The 24,596-nt window shown below is 33.8% G+C and overlaps 1 protein-coding gene across 1 annotated transcript; it reads right to left on the bottom strand.

Moving 5' to 3' along the window:
• Nucleotides 1–243: 243 nt before the first annotated feature.
• On the bottom strand, nt 244–23,887 carry LOTGIDRAFT_232653 (hypothetical protein; the record flags this gene model as incomplete). Its single annotated transcript, XM_009057560.1, has 53 exons — nt 244–492; nt 1,448–1,576; nt 2,106–2,298; nt 2,740–2,835; nt 3,057–3,137; nt 3,447–3,509; nt 3,881–3,956; nt 4,247–4,314; nt 4,691–4,892; nt 5,198–5,284; nt 5,549–5,694; nt 6,117–6,230; nt 6,702–6,792; nt 7,211–7,284; nt 7,661–7,735; nt 8,152–8,230; nt 8,448–8,530; nt 8,855–8,902; nt 9,126–9,212; nt 9,535–9,626; nt 9,936–10,120; nt 10,280–10,329; nt 10,366–10,462; nt 10,647–10,786; nt 11,184–11,292; nt 11,675–11,764; nt 12,088–12,165; nt 12,455–12,561; nt 12,854–12,981; nt 13,448–13,570; nt 14,047–14,148; nt 14,306–14,384; nt 14,794–14,942; nt 15,330–15,421; nt 15,698–15,768; nt 16,104–16,295; nt 16,780–16,854; nt 17,111–17,298; nt 17,545–17,605; nt 17,945–18,073; nt 18,650–18,796; nt 19,157–19,222; nt 19,468–19,558; nt 19,882–19,980; nt 20,308–20,535; nt 20,819–21,054; nt 21,434–21,579; nt 21,892–21,971; nt 22,224–22,303; nt 22,550–22,647; nt 22,827–22,899; nt 23,016–23,174; nt 23,726–23,887. The coding sequence occupies 53 exons, from the start codon at nt 23,885–23,887 to the stop codon at nt 404–406; spliced, it is 5,883 nt and encodes a 1,960-aa protein (XP_009055808.1). The 3' UTR covers nt 244–403.
• Between the last annotated feature and the right edge of the window lie 709 nt (nt 23,888–24,596).

The raw sequence follows: 24,596 nt of genomic DNA, 5'->3' as shown, positions 1-24,596 counted from the left end.
TGTGATGTGAATCAGATACAACAAAAAGACAAAAGATTTCTACAAGGATGACAACAAAGGTTCACGCTTTACGATCTTACTTCCATCTTGTCCTTGGCTAGACCTCTTACAATAGATCTTTCCAGAATTATTCGTACTCATTTAAAGCTGGGTTTACTGGAATTATGAGGAAAGATGACTTATCAATGGTCATCAGACTTTCAAACGCCGACCAAGATTAGAACCCACAACGACCATTTGTTTGAAGCAACCAAGCATATAATGTCACGTAAAATTTTCAACACCACAAAACCAAATGATTGTTACTCTCTCGTGAAGCACTGTTCATACGATAGCTAATATTCCTTCTGTCCATCACGTAGCACTTTCAGATTGTCTGTGAATTCTCAAAGAAATATTGCTGTCAACTATTAACAGTAGCTAGTATTTTTCTGGCTGTGGACACACTGAGTCCTTTCATTTCACTACACAGTACTGGTAAACTAGGCTCAGCTAAAATATAAACACATTTTTAACTTTAACAACATGAGTTCAAGGTCGTACAGTGGTTTTCTAACTTTTTATGTGTATCGGCCCCACTAATGGTCACTTATTTGCATCATGCAAAACTGTCCAACTTGATGTCTGTGGTTCCTGTAATTCTAGAAATGCTTAAGAGTGTATGAGTTCACTATCACAAAAGTTGTCAATAGTAGCTTATCTAAAGGTCTTTGAGATAATTGCATCATAAAGCACAGTGGAAACCACAAGAACCACAGACATCTTATTGATAATTAGAATGGTTAGTATTGATGCTTTCAGTGTCCCTAATGCAGATATGTCATTTACACCACTAGACAGATGTAGTGTACCCACAAATATATCATTTCTTCATTTCTAACAGATTTATAAATATAATTTTTTATGTTTTTGCTCTGAAATATGAAGTATCAGAATGCAGCAAATCAAATTAATTTTTTTTTAATTTTGTTGTGGAAGAATTCTCTTAATGCTTTATGAGAGGCTACTGTATTTAGCCCTACCACTGAGCTGCCATATTTTGAATCTCAACCTGCTGAACAGTTGCATATCAGTGGGTGTGTCATAAAGTTTTTAGCATTCATTAGGTAATAATGATATCAGGGATGGCTGAATATATTGAAAAACAATTATTGATTCTGTAAGGGGGCGTGATTGGCGAGTCCTGCACGTTCAGGATTCTTGGAATCAACTCGATGTTTAATAGAACAGGTTGGAACAGGGTTTACAATGAGCGAAAAAATAGTAAGTGTAGACAGAATTCAAAGGGTGAAGAAAGGAAATAGAAGGGTATATTTTGATCATGTTATTTCTGTATGTGTACTGTTTGATTGAGGTCAGAATTGGAGAAGACGGAACTTCTTCAGAACTCTCCGACAAGGTGCTATATGTGAATATTTAAACTTTAAAGTAAAATAATTTGACTGACCTGATAAAATAGTTGCTAGTTGATTTGGAGATGGGAAATCGAACCAGGTAAGATATGATGATAAATTACCAATCTCTTCTCCTTTTACTTCTTTATTTTTTATATATTTCAATATCATTTCAGTATTTTCTACAAAAATAGGAAACATTAGAGTTAAACAAAGATATACCTATATTAATATATATATATATATACACATGAGTACAAGATGTCCATTGTATTTTGAGGAAGATGAAAACAATGTCTCCCAATTGTAATCTCTATTCCTACTTGTTCTAGGTCTCTATTCTCCTAAACTACTAAGATAAAATCCAGATTTTGAGAAATACAGTAATCTGATTGGATAACAAACCTAAATCTAAAATCAATTTTAGTGATTGACCAATCAGATGACTGAAATGCCAAAAAGTTTTCAAGAATAAGGCCCCTGTATTTATTCTGAGAATTAGGATTTTTCTTCTCTAGTTAATATGCTTCCAGATGAACTTTGACCAGATTACAATTACCACTTTTCATTATGAAATACTTACTCATTTATAATTGATATACTCCCTCGATATTTTGTCAAACTGTTTTGGATAGTTAGTATTATGTATTTTTATATCATTAAAGCGAAAGGTGAGAAAATCTGACACCTTTTCTAAAGAAAATAACTTACCTTTCTGCCATCTAGTCAGTTTATCTTCTAGCCGTGATTTTAAACCCAATAAGAATTCTGTTTCTAGTATGTTATATGATGTATCAGACGACACTGTGGATGGTAACCGATGGCAACTCGTATAATACCCTAATATTAATTTTAACTGGTTTATACCAAACGTATCATAGCAATGCTCACTTTCCTGGATTAACTTAAAATAGAAGTAAAATTTGAGTAAAATTCTAATGGTTAGGTTAAGCCTATTGCTAGTGACAGAATTTTAAAAAATTATTAATTTTTGTTTCAATTGTGATTTAAGCATCGCCAGCACCAAAGGGATATCGAATAAATTTCAAATTAGACATCACGTTACATTTGAAACAAATATCTACACCATGAACCATAAAATAAAAATATAACATCACATACAAAATTTACACACAGATAAAATAACTCTCAATGTTATAAGTTATATAGCTACTGTGAAATTCTTGGACAGAACACTGGAAGTTAATGTAAGCAAGCAAGTGTCCAACTAACTGAGCCATCACGGCCAGGTAATTAACTATAGTACTATAAAGAGAACATGAGGCATACCACAGGACATAATTAACTATAGAACTACAATGAAAGATAATAACATGAGGCCTACCTGTTGTAATATCAAATGACAAGATATAGATTCTGTTTTCTCTTGTGTTACACAATCAAATAATACCGATGATAATTCTTGTACTCTCTCATAATTCTGTAACAGACAGACCAAACATCACTTTAGACAAGTTTACATTTTCAATATTAAAAGGAATGTAAAGAGGTCTACAACTTTCAAGTGTATCAGGGACACTGATAATCCACCAATTTGCACCCTTCCATTTTTCAGATGTCTGTGGTTTTTGCAATTCCACTAAATTAAGCATTAAATGACTTCAAAATCGCAAAAGTGATAAGAATGGTGAAAATATTTACCTGAGAATGTTTAGGAGTCAGGAATATTTCAGATAATGTTGTTATTCTATTATCTGAGGTGAAAGATTTTATAACTTCTGGCTGTAAATAAACACTAATTAATCACTTTCAGTATAATTTATTACATTTTCAAAGTAAAATGTTGTTAAGAGCCAAAAATTGTGCTATCTAACAAGGCATTCTACTCTTACAAGGAAGATAAAAGATTGCTTACAGGTGTCATATGACTTTCAAACAAGAAAACTTCGTAAATAATTGTTAGACAGAACTGATGGAAGCAAAATACAGGCCTTCTAATATATCAAGGCTATCTTTATGGGAGCTGTATAACAGGTTATATGATTTTCACATTTACTTGCAGTTGTATAGACCAAAATTTTGTCAACTTACGTCTGTTACACCATGGTTGGAATGATCAGATGTCAAGGATTTCGCTAAAATACTTCTATAACCCTAAAATACACAACAGAAATATTACATTTAGATTTGTAAAGGGTTGAAAAACATCTTAGTACCGGTATATTCTTTTAGTTATTCAGTAACTCTCAGTAGGATAGAAAACTACAGTACTGTCTGTAATCCTATAACCCAAAGGTCATTTGGTGGTGGGGTTAACAGTTGACACTTGGCTGACATTCAGAAGCACTGGCAGTGGTATCAGAATTTTAACCTTGAGAAAGATTCAAACCCTAAGTCTCTAGCCAACAACAATCCAACTTACTAACCACTGAGTTATTCCATCTGAAAAGATTCTACAACTGGCTTTGTTAACTCGTATTTTGAGAGTTCACATAACTATGTACATTGGTTAAACTAAAACTCACCTGTGGGTCTTCAACATATGAAAGATGCCCAGCTCTCTGTTTTACTGATAATATTTGGTTGTTTTCCAATAATGATCTACAAATCAAAAAAAAAAAGTGGTGTTATTGTGAAATGATATATTTTCATCAGAATAACCAGTCAGTGTTTAAAGTTCTGGTGGTCTAGATGAGGTCTTCTTTCTTCATAATTCCAGTTGAACCAGCCATAAGACTAGACAGATAAACTGTGAAAGATCAAGTATAAGAGGTAGAAAAGATCCCTAGTGAACCTCAGTTGTTATCCTTTAAATAATGTTTTTTTTTTTTTCTTTTCTTTTCTTTCAAATATATAAGATTAAATAATCTGACAAACAGTTTGAAACTTACTTGAGAATGGACCAGTTTTTATCAACATGGAATAAAACAGGCCAATATCTGGGTCCTAGTATATTCACCTGTAACAGATATAATATTATTAATGATATCAATAAACTAATTAGACACAGCTTAATAATCAAAAACTTGCAGGTTTTTTCAGGTTTCCCTCTTTGTCTTAAAAACATGATGATAAAAAGTGCACTTATTATAACGAAAACACACAAGGTTGGTTTGAAGGACAGTGTCCTGATTTTGATTTGAAATTTTTGATCTAAATGATTCCATAATTTTCTGGTTATTTCTATATTAGTTATTTAAGTTTGCAAATTCTTTTAAAAGTTTATATGCAATTGTGGATGGTTAGACGGATGAATAGATGGACCGAAGGAGATAGGTGACAACAAAACCATACCTCATTTCATGATTGTATATATAAAAAGGGAAATCACCTACCTGTTCTAGAAGATGTAATTCAGGTAATAAACAGGGTGCGTAAGTATCATATGTTAATTCTGTAGTTTTATAACATGGTGAAGGTTTAAACTTAATTTGTACTGGTACGTAGGTAGTCAGACCGGTATCAACATCTCGTGGTAAAATTAACCTTGGTTCAGCTGCTAATACATATAGATGACGGAATGCTTGTAGATGATACCTGCAAATACAATAGTTAGATTAACTCTCATGATGCAGTTTTATCTGAGTTGGGACATTAAGCTTAAAGTGATTGTAAAGAAGTTTAAATAATTTCTGTTATATGTATCAGGGACAGGGATATGTCAGGGCATATCTTATAGCTACATCACAAAACAGATATTTTTAGTTTAATTGAATTCAAAGATGTTTGATTGAAAATTGGAATAATGCAAATCAATTCTATCAATGCCCCAAAATAAACATAAAAAGTTTGGAAATCCTTTTTACAATCTCTGTTGAAGTAAAATAAAGAAACTAACCAACCTATTATCATTACTATGAGTAGGGAATCGTGGGTAAAAAGCACACAACATAACTCCTATAGCATCTGGCGTTGTTTTTAGAGAATACCTGAAAAATATAGAAGAGTCTAAATTCCACAAAATTCTCATCTTTCTGTTAAAATAATTAAATTTGTCCACATAAATATAAACAGTTCCTTAATTTCTACAAAAAGATTGACTCAGCAGATAAATACAAAGATGTCCTCATTAGTGCTGGCACAATACATCAGACTCTGATGTGAGTTAATACCTTTACTCCACCATATATAATGACCATCTAATCAAAATAGTAACAGTATTCTTGACTTGACTTAAATATTCAAAAACTTACTTTCCACCACCTAGAAATAACAATCCTGTTGCCATGGAAATAGCCATATGAGAACCATACGTAGTGTAGACGTGCTGTAAACCAACACGTTTCCGTAGCATACGACATAATCTCAATACACGTAAATCTCCTGTACCACACATTACCTAAATAATACACAGAAAGAAATCACAGAATTTGACACCCTTCAATCTTTAATTAACTCATCTGTGATATACATTTGTTCATGTGGACAGAAAATTTTCTTATAATATACTTAACTACAGAACTGGCTGTAGTCCAGCAAGTCAGAACACTTGAATGACTTAATTTGGTTACATCAAACCATGGTAGTCTGGGGGTTCTAATCTCGGTCATCGTATGAAAGGTTGGTGATATTGAATAAGTGATATTTCCTAATTATCCCAGTCAACCCAGCTGTTATCACAGAAAAATCTTTACCTATTGACATGATCATACATTGCTATCCTTGTGAAGTGGTTACTTCTTTTTTCTTTTCTTGTACAATCAATACATATCAAACATTGAGGAATTTTATTTTGTGGTTAATAATTTCAGTCATACTTACCATGGACAATGACAGCAAGATGGAGCATAAACAATTTTCTACGAGAGATTTTCCCGCCATTTCTACAAGAGCTGGAACGGAGATTAATCTTAAACATAACTTCATTTGCTCCATCTACAATAATTTAATATAATAATTTTAGATATGTTTCTAACCTCTCATGACAACAATTTATTACTACTGTGAAATAAAACGGATTGTAAAGATGTTTTTTTTAATTTTTTTATGTATAAGAAAGTCTGCATCAATTAGCAATGTTCCAATTTTCAATCAAACATCTATGGCTCTTGCAATTTCATTAAAAGTAAGTATTTAACGATGTTGCTATCGTAAAAGCTGCTGATAATATGAAACGTTTATGATAGCAATATCTTAGTTTTGTTGCATTAAGATGGTCTGATTCCCATCTTGTTTGGCATGTAAAAATCGTGATAAAAAATGGTGAATAAGTCATCGTTCCTCAATATTCTAATCAACCTAACTCTTAATAGGTATTGAAAAACTGAGCAAAATGACTAAAGATCTAGTGGCTTGATGGAAGGGACCCTTGAATATAGCATCTTTGTAAAAATATTATAGACCTACCATTAAATCAAACGCCATTTGATTGGCTGAACCAGCGAACTTTAACCCCAGAACCATAAAGGCACCAGTAATAAGACTACAATAGGCTTGACTGTAAGAACAAGAAATTAAAATTCTTTCAATGGAAGGTAGCAAGATTTTCAGATGGTATATCAACTGACAGAATATACAAAGAGCTTTAATAGAATTTCAATAAAATTTGGTCATGTAAGTATGATGTAAAGACACAGTTTTATGGAACAACAATCACTGGTTAAAGTTTTATCAACACTTTGACATGTTCCTTTCTCCTCTTGCAAAAATAAGATCAGCGGTTGCTAAGCAAGATTGTCCACATTGCCATTTACAATATAATGTTATTAGCTGTATGGACTGGTAGGAATGACATACCAATCACAGACTGATTTCAGATATTCTAGAGCCACACTGTCATGGAGTGGACCTTAAATTAAAGTTTATCTTCTTTAGTCTCAAGGTTTATAATGGTAATAATAAATATATTAACTAACCTCATAGTTTCATAATCTATATTAACATCATAATTTATCTCTACATTTTCTTTAAACGCATATTTAGATACAATCTGTAATTAATAAAAATTCATTGTCTTCCTAACAAACTGGATAAATAGCAGAGTTGTTGATTCTAGAAGTTCCTAACAGGACATTTTAACCATAAATTAACATCTTTTACTAATTTTCATCAAGAATTACTGAAAAATCTAGGACAATCGCTTAGAAAATTACTTAGAAATATACAAGCATACATTCCAAATAATTGCTGCATTTACAAACTTCTATGATACAAGAAAAGTGGCTAATTCTGTCAAGGCATTAAACCAAGTTTGTAATAATTTGACATGTATATCTAAAAAGTCTTCTATCTTAAAGTGTGAGAATTTTTTATTTCAGGGCTAGGTATATACTGTTTACAAGTGTGTTACCACACGTTCTATCTACCTCTGGTATATTACTTGATACCCATTCTTGTGTTGGAACTACTGCATCCCATAATACTAAACCTCTACTTAGCGTCTGGAAAAACAATAATCTGATTGAATATATAGACAACTGTGAATAAAATTAGAAACTTGTCCCGGATCAAACTCATTGGACATTGTGAAGCTACAGGATATGGTGTATAAATACAGCCAAATCAACTGTTACAGGTAGCATTGTACAGCAAAATCACACCCGTCCTACCCTAATGGCAATCAATAAGTCAAAGTTCTACAGCCAGCAAAATCAAGAAGATCTATATGAGTCAAATAGCCAACCTGGATCATTCAAGATGATAAAATCAACTAAGTAGACATGAAATGAGTTGATTAGCCATCCAGAACCATTCAAGATGGAAATGACAAGACCTTTCTGCCCAATGCATCACTCATAACAATGTCAAGGGTCCAGTGCACACACACACAATTGTAAATCAAGGAAACAACTCTTACCCTTAACATAAGGAAATCAGGTTGTACATTGTTTAACATGAATTGTGTATCAGGAGCTTTCAACCATTCGGCTACAGCACTGTAAAATAATCATCATATTTGTATGTTTGTTGCGGACACTGATAGCATTGATTACCACATCAGATGTTCAAATCTTACAACCATCTGGCCAAAATTCAATTGTGACAGCACAAAATGTATAAAAATATATTAGCTATTGGTATTAGGGGTTGAAAGTCAACACAGGGATGTCTCTCAGAAGCACTGGCTAAGGCATCAGAAATTTATTTTCCTACCTGTTATTGGTGTTAAAGAAAAACATTCCTAAAGCTAGAGTAGCACCTGGTGCCGTGACATCAATATTCACACAGTCTCCTTCCTGTAATAGATCAATATAACAGATTTAAAAATGGCAGAGAGAGCTGGCATACTAGGACTAATTTCGTGAAGGTCTTAATGCCAGTGTGTCCAAGAAGTAATGAGCCTCCCCTTTAGATAGAGATATAACAGACAATAAAATGGCCGTTGAGGCTGGCATACTGACTTGTTTTGTATAGGTCTTGATGCCATGATGTCCTACAAAGTAGCAAGCCTCGCCTAGTTGTCTAAGTGGAACCGAATTGAACATGACAATCATGAACTCGATACATATGGTCTTCTAAGTGTTGTTGCAAATACCAGTCAAAAGTTTATTTGGTCTTACCTTTATCAGATAACTTGGAGAGTTATATCGTTCTCTGTATGGACCAGGCTGAAATAAAAACATGAAAATTTTTTAAACATACAATAAAAATGTCATCAGACTTTCACAAATTAGAACCCACAACCACCATTTGTTCAATGTAACCAAGCAAATAATGTCATGCAAAGAGTCCACCAACTGTGCTACAAGACATCCTCAAAATCTTGGTATTGCATGACTTTTCTTCTATTTATCTTTTTTCTTGATTTAACCAGCAATATTTGATACTTACTAAAGGTCGTTTCTGTCCTCCAACCATAAAATGACATAAAATATTGGCCATACTGTTATCTGATAACCCCATAGCTTGTTTACCTTTCTACAAACAAAAAATCATTTGATTATTTCGAGAATAAATTTATAAATAAGTGTAACAGACCCAGGGCCCTATATAAAAAAAAATCTTTTGAGAAACAGCGAGCTAGACCTGGATGTTGTTTTAACAATCCATAGAAAAGTCCTGTCACCTAAATTACAGTTCAGATGGTTGGATATGTATTTTCTTGCTATTTTAGGCTGGGCTAATAACACTGTTTTATCAAAATATCCACATTAGTTGCAGCCTGTCCTACCTGTCCTCATATAGAAAGATAAGATTAAGATTCATCTTAATACCTGGTTCAAATATTAACTATACTTACCCCAAACATAACTAATCCCAGAGCTAGCCCAGACGCAAGAGCATACGACTCTCTGTCGGTACAGTTCTGATTTTCTGGACCAGGGGGACGACCTGTAAGAAATTAAAACAATCAGTTTATTAATAAGTGAATTTAGTCTCCCAGATTTACTAGATAACATATTATTTGCTAGATAACATATTATTTGCTAGATAACATATTATTTGCAGACATATTATTTGCAGCAAGAACTGTTGCCGAGTTGATTGATTCTGAACATTCTATTCCAAACGCTACCATTTAGAAGTCAGTCTACATCTACTATTTTTCTCTGCCCAAAAAACCCACATTTTAAACTCTGGTTCAAATTTATCTAACAAATCATGTGCCACCACGCTTGCTTCTGTTAATATTTTACTCACCTATTTCTGCCAGTAGAACTTCAGCAAAGTGTAGATTACCCGTGCCCTGATAGACTAGACCGACTCCCAATATACCAGCAACCTGTACATCATGGGGAATGTTTAGATCTGTTGATGTTGGGGGCAGTAAAGCTGTTAGATGGATACTCAACATTCTGGTTACTCCTAAATCCATCGTACCACGTCTACAAATATAATAAGTGACAATAATATCAAATAAATAGATTCCATCTATCATCAATTAATTAATATTATTTTATCAAGGGTCTTTTTGTTGATATAAAAACTGTATTTTGACTTGGATACAGATTTCAAAATCAACTGTAATAATGATAGTAACTTACTTGGCAGCAGATAAACCTAAGATGAGACCAATAGTTGTCATAGACTGCCCCTACAAATAGAAATAATTATCATGTAATCTACAGACCCAAACATCTGCTTTATTCAAGCCTCTGATAGGTAGAGCCGAGGCAGAAAAACTAGGTCCCGTTTTATGGGGATTTTCCACACACAGATTTTTCAGACTAGTAACCATTCATACAATATGCCATTTAAATGCAAATCTGGATGTTTTGTTTTGTGGAATGACTCTATTCTCCATTTATGATCTGATGAAATTACTATGCATCTTATGTTCTAGGTCATATTATATATAACCAATTAAATGCTTCACCCTATGTCTAATATTTATCCAAAGCTTTAACTTACAGTGAAAGATAATCGTGTACATTGAGAGTCTCTAGATTTAATAAATGACCATTTAATCCCAACGCCATTAAAAATCCAGCGTATTCGTTGACCATATCATTGCCAACTGGACTGTTATAGATAATCCACGCTGAATCCACCTGGAATTATAATATCAATAACAGACTTAAACAGGATTAATAATGGATTTAACTATGGTTTAGCTGCTATTCTACCATTATCTTTTTCAAGAATAACAACTCGAGTTCATAGGAAAAATTTCTACAAGCTTGGCCAAACCTTTTGGCATTGATCTTTGCCAGATTATTCGTACCCATTTTAGCTGGGTAGACTGGAAAAATGAGGAAAGATGTTCAACATAAGGAAGCAAATGAGGTCATGAAAGGATTTCAAAGCTCTAACTGAATGTGCTACAGCCCTTACTCAAAACATCTATTTACACTTTCAATATCAAATTAATAAATTTTCCAATGTTTTAAAGTGCGAACCGAACTCTCACCCCCTGTATCACAATAAAACAAAATTTCCCTGACAAACCTGTGTCGAGTTGGCGATTCTCAAGCCTGCTGCTACACCATTATGAAAGTGAGGCCAAACGGCCATCTTGGCTGGAGTATCAATATGGGTCAATTCTACTGTTGTATTTCTAGAAAAAGTTAATAATTTTTAAGGGCTGGGACAGTGGGGGTTGGTGGTAGTTTTCTGAGTAAGATGCCTGCATGCTAAACTGATAATCCAGGGTTCATTGCAAGTTCAAGATAATACCTGAAGATCTTTCCAATTTTCCCCGGTTAAATAATGCAGGTGGGAGAAGTAGGATAGGACAATATACCCAGGCTCTGTGTGCTTCAGGCAGTGAATATTAAAGATCCCTCAGAAGTAGTTGGAAATGAAAAGAGAGTAGGCTAATGCTGCTGTTCTGACACTACCCATCAGGTGCAGCAGAAGAGTAGGACGTATATCATCATTTCATTTTCATCCTTCCGTCACAACGCAAAACAGGACTAATTCAATAAAAATTTACCCACCTTGGTAAGGCCCTACCAGTCAAACATAATTTAGGTATAGGTAATGTTTCAGTTGGTAGTGGGTGATAGGTACATAGTGTCAGCATTCCCCTGTAAAATACACAATACACTTATTGGGGGCATTACAAATAACTATTCTGAAAAAATGTCCCTCATTCCAGACTGCATGGTATTGCCTGTTCTCCTACAAACAAAAGTCTGACATAAAATTAATTTAATACAAATATCTACAACCATTGTGGTCTGAAAATTTAATAATGTAGTAAGAGTGATCTCCCTTGAACCTGATTAAATTATTTTGCACTAGATGAAGGTTTAATATCCACAACATGTTTCAGTTGTTAATGTATAAACAGGAATGAGAATTAAAGGATGTCTATCTTTCAAATTCAAATTCAATTTCCAGTTCTTACCTTCCAATAGGTAGAGCCATAGTTCTGATACAGATACAATACAGGTGTTTCTCTTTCTCTTCTATAAAATCATGATCACTGAAAAATACAAACAGATGGGTCAAACTTGGACAAGACTCTTAACTAGAGATCCTACCTCAATTAATGACCCTTATTATGTGTATTTTTTGCATTTATGTGAAAGTGTTCTGTGTTTATAGTTAAGGGGTGTTTTTGACTGTTTTGCTGGGCAGGGCAGGGCAGGGCAGGGCAGGGCAGGGCAGGGCAGGGCAGGGCAGGGCAGGGCAGGGCAGGGCAGGGCAGGGCAGGGCAGGGCAGGGCAGGGCAGGGCAGGGCAGGACAGGGCAGGGCAGGGATGTCTACTTACCTTACTTCTGGTTTTTGAACCAATGATATTTTAGCTGGCTGAGAAGACTGGAGTAATCTGCGTACTTCCTGGATACGCAGATCTTCACTGAATCGTAGCTTTAAAAGCTGAAATGAAAACAAATATCAAAATAAAAATACAGACCGCTTGATCATTTACAGCTGGATAACCAGAAATAATGAAGAAAGATGCCATACTTCATATGCTTACCAAGATTAGAAACCACAACCACTATTTGCTCGAAGAAACGAAGCGAATGACATCAACATCTAATGCTCTAACCGACTGTCTACATATCATGAGCATCAAAAATTGTCCTGGAGAAAACAATTAGCTATACATTGACAGCACAATCTACATTCAAAACTGCAATGTCATAGTCTTAGACACTAAAATTACCTCAAAGTCTAAACTCTCCATTCCGTCAACCTCATCTTTACTAGTCATAGTATCAGTAGAGTTGTTATTTTCCGTGTTGGCTATATGTTTACGTTTTATAACTAATGATGTTTTTAAATCTTCACGACCTACAATAGAATCAAATATATTTTAAATCTTCACGACCTACAATAGAATCAAATATATTTTAAATCTTCACGACCTACAATAGAGTCAAATATATTTTAAATCTTCACGACCTACGATAGAATCAAATATATTTTAAATCTTCACGACCTACAATAGAATCAAATATATTTTAAATCTTCACGACCTACAATAGAATCAAATATATTTTAAATCTTCACGACCTACGATAGAATCAAATATATTTTAAATCTTCACGACCTACAATAGAGTCAAATATATTTTAAGGCTTTTACGTGAAGTTGTTTACATGAATTACCCAAAACAGTTATATTAAAGTTTATATATTTATAACAGAACAATGAATCCATCAAATAATTCACATTCAATATTTTTTTTAGAATTTTTCTGAAATTGTAGAAATGAAATAATGGAATATATTCTTTTCAAAAAAAAACTTCCACTTACCAATCAAACTGTAGGCTTTTTCTGGCCAATCAGAAGGAGGGTTACAACGACAGTTTAAAATAGCTTCTCTTAATGGTAGAACAATTCCTACTGGTAGATATTCTAAATCTCGAGATATTATACCTAGGAATGAAATAAAGTGAAATTTATATTTCTGAACCAAATTTTAGTCTGCTTTTTAAAATTCAAAATAAAAACAAATGCACAGCAGCAGTCAGTTAGTTACAGCATTGGGAACTTTATATGATGATTTGCTTCGAGAATAAATGATGATTATGGGTTCTAATTAAAGTCAGTGTGTGAAAGTCTGGTGAACTTAAATAACATATCTCATTATTCCAGTCAACCTAAATGTAAACATGGATAATCTGTGAAAAATGAATGTTGAGAGGTTTGATTGAGCTCATAGTGAGGATCCTCCCTTTAAAATGATATTCCAATCGACATAGACGTAAATCAGTACAGATAATCCGGGAAAACTCTATACTCAATCACTACAAAACAGCATTGACTATTGATAAAAATGTTGAGCCAAGGAAGACCTGTCTCGATGTATTCAGTATATTTATTATGAAATGTAATTGAAATGAATTTTGTACCTAATTCAGTCATAGTAAGAACCAGTTTTTCAGCAATATTAGTAACTGGATGTAATTGAAAACTGTGAGACAAGGAAACTTCAGCTGTCGGCGCTCTGTGACCTAAAAAATACAAAATAATCAGTAAAGTTCAATTTATCAACCACTGAACGAAGAAGGTCCCTTTTTAAATTGTTTTCTCTTAATCAGCCTGTACTATGTTTTATAGTCCCTTCAGAGAGAACAGAGACCCTACCCATTGTAAGAATAGAAAAGTTACCTGCAGGGGCAATCCTACGTAAACTTTTTTCTATAGCTTGTTCAGTTGATATGTCTCTATTTAACATTATAGCATACAACTAGAAGAAAAACAATTCATAATAACACGTTAGGGAGAGCAAGCTATGTCTATTATGTCTTTAATCAGAAATCAAATATGAGAAATTTGAGAATTTTAGACACTGTATATAAAATTTGATTGCGTCAATCAGAAGATTATATCATTAGAGCATACAGCTGGAATAGAATGAATGAATAAAGGAATCATTTATTTTCTTTAGGTAATTTTTCAAGAATAAGATCTTAGTTTAATAAGCTACAGAGAATATATCATTTACAGTAAAACTTGATAACAAATCTTAGTATATACCTATCCTTATATAGCAACATAAAATACAAATAATCAAACCTAAAATACAAATAATCAAACTTAAAATACAAATTAAATACATTAATGAATATAGAAACTGGAAGATAGAGACTACATACAGAAATAATGTTTTTAATTCTATCAGTGACGAAAGGTATATAGGGTAGAGACGTCGTAGGTCGACCGTGTAACTGATTATAAATCCACAGATGTACACTGGGTACTGATCGCGGGAAGATATGTGGATACTGCATTTTACACAGGTGATCTGAAAAATAATATAATTTATTATAAATAGTTGTTTTCAATCAATATACACTTTCATCCAATAAAACTCTGGTTCCTAACTTGGGGTGTTTTCATCCCCTGGGGGTGTGGGACTAGGGTGTCAGGGGTGTCGCCAACTGGTGTAGGAGAAGAATTTATTTTGAATTGAGAGAGCACCTCACATCATCACATGCTGAAAATGTGGATGAAACATTTTGTCCAGGTGATTGCTCCAGGGGTGGGAAGGCTGAAAAAGGCTGCCACTGCCTTAAAATGAGGAACACTTGGAATTTACAGAGTTTTACTCCATCTTCTGACCAACTTAATTCAATAAGTAACATAACCAAGATAAAGAAGATACACCAGAACTATTAGAAAGTTAATTTACCATCAGTAACTTGGCTGACATCATCTGACTGATGAAATAACGAGGGGAAATCACGACAGTAATAATCTATATATGACTGACATTGTAAATCACTGGAAGAAAACAAAGTAATTCATTACTCATTTACAATCTGACAGAGTTTATACATAGGTTAGTTCACACTGAGTTAAATATTCCTATGTTGTTTGCAATGATGATAATTAGTAGACTGACTGACTCTTTTATTGATATCAAACTTGTAAAACACATAGTACTACTTTTTCTTTTTTATAAAGTACATGAAAGCCTTTACTGACAAGACAATTGTTCAAGACTACATCACTGACAAGCATGGTTACCTGAAAGACATTTTAAAGAAGACTACTTACCTAGCAATCTGGTACAATAAGATAGACAAATCTTTCAACTCTTCACCCAATAAAATATTTAACTTCATTTCCTAAAATACACAATCATTATAAATCATTATTGTATCATTAAAAATAAAAAAATAGCCATTTCTTACAAGAATAATCTCTCAAGCTAACAATGATCATCTTTATCATAGAGAAAACCTCTTGCAATCTGCATTATCTACTAACATTGACAGGTCGAGTGGAATTATGAGGAGCGATAACATCCTCCAGGTCACTGGGCTTTCACACAATGTTCTACATTAAAACCCACGACCACTATTTGTTCAATGTAACTAAGCAAATGACATCATGTGAAGATTTCAACAATCTAACCGACACACCCCATCCTCAAGGTCTAACAAATATCAAACTAGCATACCTCATATATTAAATGTAGAGCCAACATGACGGCAGGACAATGTTGAAAGAGAAGAGCTGTAGTAGATAAGGTACAAGGTTTAGAGTAGGAGGATCTATCTGGTATTAATTCACAGTCTGTTAAATTATGAATCTGAGATGAACATTCTTCTGTTAGCTGATGATGTGTCGAGTTCACCAAATATTCCCAATCCTTAAAAAAATTGAGACTTTGTAATACTGGGGCAATAAAAAATTCTGCAGCACATAGTTTATATAAACAAAAGAAATGTCACTTGTGAAAATATTGATAAAACTTAACAGACACTGATAGTTACTTGTTCTGTTGTCAATAAACTTATTTAATATTCTACTTCTATTTTAACAGAGAAATAAACTATAGTGAAAGTCAGGATAGTAACTTGTAGAATATCTTAAAACTTAACAGACACTGATAGTTACTTGTTCTGTTGTTAATAAACTTTTTGATATTCTACAGTTATTTTCTGTTATATTAAGTTTGAGTTGTCATTAAATACAGTATCACAGATATCCGATATGTAAAATTTCATTAATGTTTTTGAATATCAGGGCCCAAGGGTATCATTTTTTAGTGTAAAATACCAATATTTTTTAGAGGATCTCATCCCAGAATTTCATAAACCAAATATAATAAAATAAAACAAAATACAGTTTACCTGTTCTGAGCCAATCTCTGATGGTTTTGATCTTTTCGCTGACATAACAGGTGACATGGACGTGTCTAAATCTCTCTACAATTTAAATCATATCAGGTATAGCATGTAATATTTCTGTATCAATAAATTTTCTCTGCTTAAATCTTTTCAAAACTAGCAGGTGCTCTACCAGCCACATAGCATGCAAAACCTAGCAAATGATAGAACAAGACTGCACACTGTATGAATGAAAAATCTGGTAAATGTCATAATAAGACAACACTTTGATAGATTGAGCTACAGCCTCCCTCAAATAATAACTAACAATGTTTTTATACTGATAATTACCCACCTTGCTCGTTAAAGACAGACGACTTGTATCGTATCCCATCATTCCTAGTAATGATTTATAGAATAACGACCATTCTGATTGGTTGCCGAGACCACCTGGAATATTTCTGGCCGTATACCACCGTCCTAAAACTTGTAACGCAATATCTTTTGGTAGGAGATGTTTTAATGCCTTCAAACATAGATCAACTGAAATATATTTAAAATAATTATTAGTCATTGGTTACTGCAGGTCCCTTAGATAAGATTAGATAAATACTTGAAAATTGGAATGGTCCATTTACAAACTTATGTGATACAAAAAAGGTGGCTATTTTAGTCAAGGTATAAGACAAGGTTCGTAATAGCTTGATATTGAAGAAATTGAAACCTCAATGTTGTTGGACGTCAATATTACAGAGTTACCAAGGTCTTTATAAAGAATAATAAACTTACTGCCAGGTGATGTACTCAGAGCAGGTAACGTTGTTCTACAGAGATTACCATTTAATAATTCCTGAAAATATAGAAATAAAACATTTCAAAACATGTGTGTGTTCATATTTATAAAACAAACCGAAAGTAGAAGTGTCTTGATTTGTCCGTTTGAAAATCATGTGACATGATGAAAATTTATGACCTGTCTCTATTACTAAGTTTACCTGCTAAAGTGAAACACAGTAGGAATAGGTAATAGTTTTGAATATCTAATCATATGTGTCTTAAACTTTCCAATGAAAAAATCAGCCCTGCTCAAGCCTGAAATATAACTAATTTAACGCTATTCAGTTTCTCGCAGCCAGCCCATGATCATTTATAAGTTAACAAACAAACATAAAGAAATGTCTATACTTACTATAGTAAATCTATTGTCTACATTATCTCTCATGTTCTGTATAAATGTATTACATTGTGGAGCCATTAAATCACCTTCAATATGGCTGCTATCTTCTAGATCAGTTTGTACTGGTGACAGATGACTTATCTAAAATAGTATTTAAATATATTAAAACAGAACCTAAAACATGTGGTTACTCTGACAGAGTTTCATGCTGTGCTATCTTCAGACTACTGATCTACCTTAGCCTGTGTTACATTAAATCAATGTGTAGTTTATAGCCAATGTCTTAGATTGCGTAGCTGCTTCTGGATTTCTCTTGACACTATTCCAAATACTGAATACTTGGTGCCAATCGAATGGTACAACTTCAAAATTTACCCTTCTAGAGTCTGTTTCACAAAAACTTAATTAAGAATGATTTTAGTATTCTAGCAATCTGATTGGCCAATAGTTAAAATCTATTTTACGTTCAGCTTTATGAGCCAATCAGATTACTTAATTTCTTAAAATCTTGTCTGTAGTTCAGTTAAAATGTTGTGAAACAGACCCCAAGTTCTTTCTCCCTCATTTTGAATTCTGTCTAAACCTACTTTTTTTCTTCAGCACACATGGAACGCAGTTTGAACCCTGTTTGTAACTTGTTTTACTGACAGTTGATTCTATCAAATCTGAATGAGCTGAACTCACGAATAAAGGTCTACCCCAGTTCATTCTACCTACCTCCTCATCAAATCTGGCATCCATGGCGCTAGCCGGTCTACTGGATGTAAAAATACCACGAGTTGGGCTGCCTAGAGGGGTCATCGGTCGTAATAAACTCAACGAACCAGAATTTAAAGGTAGAAAGGGTATGTGAAGTTGACTTATCTACAAAATAAGATGATAAAATAAAAAGATACGTCCAAAATAACAGTTTAGCAATAGATCAGTAGCAGTGAAGGAACTTTACATATGAGGAAGTGTTTTTTGAAAAGTGAAGAATTAATTTATCTGGAGTTCCCAAAATTAGAAAGGTTTCTTTAAACAGGGTAGAATTTATATTTGATCATCATGTTGAGCTATAAACAATCAACATCTCCATGCAGTGTAGAATGAAGGAAACTTGGTTAGTTGGGCACTATCTTGTCTATTCTATTTCCAACTACTAAGGGATACATCCTCTAAGTATCAGCAAGTGGTCCGTACTGTAGATCTGATAAAATATAGCAGAATAAGAGAACTATATACCTTAGTGGTACCACTATATACATTGAGAAATCCACCAGGTTCTAATACTACCAATAGATCTAAACTCTACAATATATAAACAAATCTATTAGGATATGACACTAAAAAACTCAATACCATTACTGTACCACAAAGATAACCACTGTAACATTTGATAGGTGAGATATTCAGGTTGCAACTGTTTCCAATCTAGCTTTCCATGTTTTGATATTTTCAGTCATTTTTTTTTATTATTATTTTCAACTATCCAGGGATTTTAACATGATTTCTTGGACCATCAATCTCAAAAGATAAACTGGTAGCAAACTGACCTCAATAGGGACAGCATCTTTCGCTGAAATGAAAGTTAAACTTCCAGATATTAACTTCTGTAAATCATTACTTTCTTCAAACTTCAATAACCTGCAAATAAAATCAGAAGTCTGTGGTTCCTGCAATTCCACTAAAACACTATTGCCAAGGCTTGATTATTAGCAGATTTTGAGATAGTGGTATAATGGAACGCAATTATTGTATATTTGCATGAAGCACAGTCATTTAACTGAATATTGAAATGGTTCAAGTCAAATGCTATTAGTATCCCTGGTACATATAAATAGTTTAGAAATCCTCTATACATCTAAGGATTTAACATTTACTGTCTAAAAACACTGGGCTTTGGGTTTCAAATCCAAATCTTGGCATCCCATTCCACAAAAGAACCACCAACTAACACCACAACCTACCTAAGATGTTGTTTATAAGGAACCATATAACATATAAACTGTTGACCACACATATCTTTTGTTAAAAATACTTTCGATGCTTTCCCTAGACTACCATCTCTAAAAATATACAGAAACAACCACAATGAAATGAATTCTTATTCACATCTTGTTCAAATCCAACATCATTTAATAACTGAAACGAAAACTGTGCAAGTTATACAGTGTAAATGAAATAAAATGAAACGAGTTTAAAATTCTACTTATTTGAACCCCTTTTGGGCTCATAAACATGAGCAGCGCAATTCATGGTGCAATAAGGAAACTTTTGGCAGAACATGACAATAGCCTACCCTAGAACAGTCTGTAGCACACAGAACTCAAAGCTGTTACCATGTTAGTCCTCTTGACCTGCATCACTGACAGATAACAATAGAGTTGAATTACCTCATAGTGGGAGTTGGTTCAGTCCATAAATGCTCCAGACAAATCTCGGGCTGTAGTGGTTCAACCCATTCACTATAACTATCTGGGGGTATCAGAGATAGGTTGTGGGGTCCACTTGGTGTTCTCATGGAGACATTTGGTGATTTAGTCACACCCCCAGTTTGACCTAAGACTGGTGACAAGAATTTCCTCATAGAATTGGCTCCAACAGCTGGGGACTGACTACGACTGCAATTAGAAATGAGATACAATACAAAAGACAAGGGATCAACTCGTCTTAAATTCAGCCAAATTGTGGAATTTTCTATTTTTCTTTTGTCATCTATGTACATAATTTTCAAAAAAATATATAATATACAATATGATTTGATTCTTATTGTCATAACAAAATCTTATTTTGCTAATCACAGAAAAAATACATCACAAAAGAGGTCAATTCAAATGGTAAATTACAATGTAATACTGCTTAAATTAAACCTGTTGACAGTTTCTATAAATAGATGACACGTACCTTACGGCAGCCATTGTTTGTAAACTAGGTGAACGAGATGTAGAAGTAGAGGGCGTTGACAGTTTACCAGACAAGGTTCGTAGCGGGGAGACATTCGGTGAGTTGATAAACGGACTGGCTCGAAACCTTGATTGGGTACTACTTGATTGGTTCAGACCCGCCACTGGTGTTGTTGGCATTAAGTGACTAAAACTGGCGTTGCCTGTATCAAAATATCCAGATATGGTACAACATTCCTACAAAATAAAGAAAGAATTAAGCCACGTTCACAAGGATAACAACCTTGGTTTTCAAGAACCCATTTTACTAACTGGTCCTTGAAAAAGAAAATTAAATGCCATATTTACAACAAAGTTCATTTAATTTGTAGATATGTTGAAAATCGTTCAAGGCTGAAATGTGAAAGAAAGAAACAAACAATTTTTCAGGGATAAATACTACTGGTTCACAAGGATTTTTTTTACCAGCTTGGTTAGACTCTGCAATCACTATTTGTAAGAGGTAACCAAGCAAATGAGGTAATGTTTCCACACCTCTCAATTCAACTCAAAAATACTATAAACTGTTTTAGTCCATTCAGTGACAGACATGACTAAAAAACTTTGATGTACTAACCTCTTGTCGAGCACGTCTGATTCTCCAGGCTGAATGTAAACCTAACATAGTATCGTAAGTAAAAGCTATAGAAGGTTCTATATTAGTAAATAATATATGTTGGGTATTGTCCGTTAAATAGTTAATCTTAGGACACCCTCCAGCACCTGTAAAATAATTCCATGTCATTTGTCACTGAGAGTCAAAAAATATAAAATAATATTCCCTGAACCTTAAAGAGAGATCTTCTTATCTTCAGTCAGGGTTCTTTGGCTCTTGCAATTCCACCAAAACTAAGCCTTTAATAAAGTACTTTAGCGAAGGCCATAAGATATCATTAACAGCTTTTGTGATGGTGACATCATTTAACACTCAAATTTATCATTTGCAAATTTGCATAGAAAATTGTAACAAACGTATGAAGATTTTGGAAAAATGAAAAATTGACAAAATGTCTCAGTGTAAATATTAAACAATACCTGAAGTTTTAGTAATGACTGGTGCCACCTCTTCTAATGGATGTAACATACTAAATACTATAGTCTGATTCGGTGCATTCCTGTTAAATACAAAAATATTTAATAAGCTCTCCACTACACCAGGGAGAATAAATGGAGTTTAATGTCCTACTTTTCTACACCATAAGACAAGCAATGCCATGCAGTGTGCGTGAGAAACTTTGTCATGATATCAGCACTAGCATACTCTTTTTCATTTGTCAAATATCACGACATCTTTAACCGGCACAGTCAATAGCACAAGGCCTAGTGTCCCTTTCAAGATTTTTAGTTGAAAAAATAAAATTTCTTACTTTTTTGGAGCTGAATATTCAAACTGTGCTAAACATCTTTCAAATAATAATCCATTTTTAATTGGCCAAGCTTGAGACACCTGCAAAAACATTGGGATGGCTTCTAGCATAAAATAGTTCCAGCACACTGGAAATCTTAAATGGGTGCCCACAAGCCTTTAAGGCTAAATAGATTATCCATACATAAAGATATTTCAGAAAATAATTGTTCCTGCAGTCTGCCCACCATATCAATCATCCTGGCTGGCAATAACATAATGGCTGGTTGGGTATTTAACTTTGGCTTTAAACTTTTAAATTTGAATGTTTTTAAATAAATGAATTACCTGGAAAGGCAGAGCTGTTAAATATTCACCTCCATCTTCTTTAAAGAAACTGAGAGTACTTGTTGATTCTATTACACAAATACCTTTCTGTACAGTCCCTAGAATTATAATATATTATATTAAGACTGAAAAACTATGTGTACTGGTAGATTCCATTATACAAATACCTTTCTGTCACACAGTCACACAGACATGGGTCATGCCCACAACCGAGCTCGACATTTCATGTGGGGGTATAAAAAAAGGATTTTCAGCGAAAGCAATGAATTTATATTACCTGTAGATTCTACAGAGGAAAGAGGAGTAGTATTCTTGTCTTTTCCACTTAAAATAAACGTCCCCCATAATGCCTGAAAAATATTTTGTGGACAAAATGTAATACTTAGCTACTTCATCAACTAAAATCTATTTTGAGAAAAAAATCAATCTGCAACATGTCTAGTAAATTTATTCCTCCAACTCTTACCTGAACAACTGGTGAATCGACTGTGAATGTTTTAAGAACGTTTTGTACACCGTTCTGTCCACCTTTACTCCAGACAACAGTTCTATCACTGACGTATAATTCTTCATCGTATTTTTCTTCCCCTTCTCCTTCGTGGTGTCGAAATAGCCATTGTTCTTTCTGTAATAACAGAATTAATATTATTAATGTTTCTTTGTTTGAATTCACCATGATTTGATTTTGTTGATGACAGTGTGAGAACCACATAAATCTAATACTAGTACTGATCAAACTTTGCCAAAACAATTTACATATAATTGACAGTGGTGGAGCCAAAGGGGAGCAGAGGGGTCACCTGCCCCCCTGCACAGCCCCGCAGACATGTTTTTTGGGCAAATATCTCATAACTAGGTTAGAACCACGTGCAACCTCAGATATTTCGCCCCCTCGTAAACCTGGTTTACGCCACTGATAACTGACTGTCACTCTACTCTAAATTCCTTTACTAGTAATTTTTCAATAAGTATATAAAGCTTAGACTACATATTGCAACATCATCTTGGTGTTTCTAGTAATAACCATTTCGAGTTTTTAACATGCTTCTAATTTTTTCCATCCAATTTGAAAGTTCATGAATCGTGGCATGTCCTTGGGCAATGTATTTGTTTACTGATATATCGTGCCTGCCATCACCAGAGAAAATATAGAAGAAAACTATTTTGTCCACCTACCTTGCCAGCTTCATGTGGTGAATCACGAAATATTTTGAGAATATGGAGACCATGTTCAGCATGTTTTGTATTTTGTACTTGCAGCTGAAAATGACCAGGATGATGGTGAATGTATTCTCGGCCAAATGGCACGAAATCCTGGGTTTCACATGCTGCTATCATCTCATCAGACTCCAGGATGACTGGCTGAGTTCAACCCTTCTATGATAACTGAAAATATAAATATCAGCTTATATTTTACATCTTCTATAACAACTACAATGATAAATAAACATGTCAGTTTTTATTTACAAATTATAAATACAAATGATAGGATTTATTTACATATATCTATAACCACTGAAATAATATATCCACGAATGTAAAGGAATTTAACAATTCAGACTAACTGTTGTTTTTATAGGATTGCTTTTTATTGGTCATTTTTGTATGAATTAGAATATTAACTTGCTATTTAATTAGGATATATTATAACACTTATTAATTCTAATGAGTCAAAATATCACTAAACACAATATCAGGAAGAAACTCGTTAGATCATGGAAGGCAAGAGTAGAAACCAGCGAATGCCAGAAAACATGAAACAAATAAAATCAAATGAAATGAAGTGATCTTTACATCCTACTTTTCTGCAGGAAGACGAGCAACGCCATGCAGGGTACAATGAGGGAATGTTTGCCAGGACAGCAGCATTAGCCTGCTCTTTTTCGATTTCCAACTATCGAGGGATCTTGAACATGCACAGTCTGAACTGAAGCAAACAGGGCCTCGGTTTATTGTCCCTTCCAAAAGACTAGCACTTTTTCCATGTCGGCCCCTCATACCTGCATCACTGACAGGGGGAAACCGGGTTGAAATATCTGAAGGTATC

This window comes from Lottia gigantea (assembly GCF_000327385.1).
Source record: "Lottia gigantea unplaced genomic scaffold LOTGIsca_30, whole genome shotgun sequence".
NCBI lineage: Eukaryota > Metazoa > Mollusca > Gastropoda > Lottiidae > Lottia > Lottia gigantea.
The sequence above is the reverse complement of the archived record's forward strand: the minus strand, read 5'-3'. Positions and strand labels throughout refer to the sequence as shown.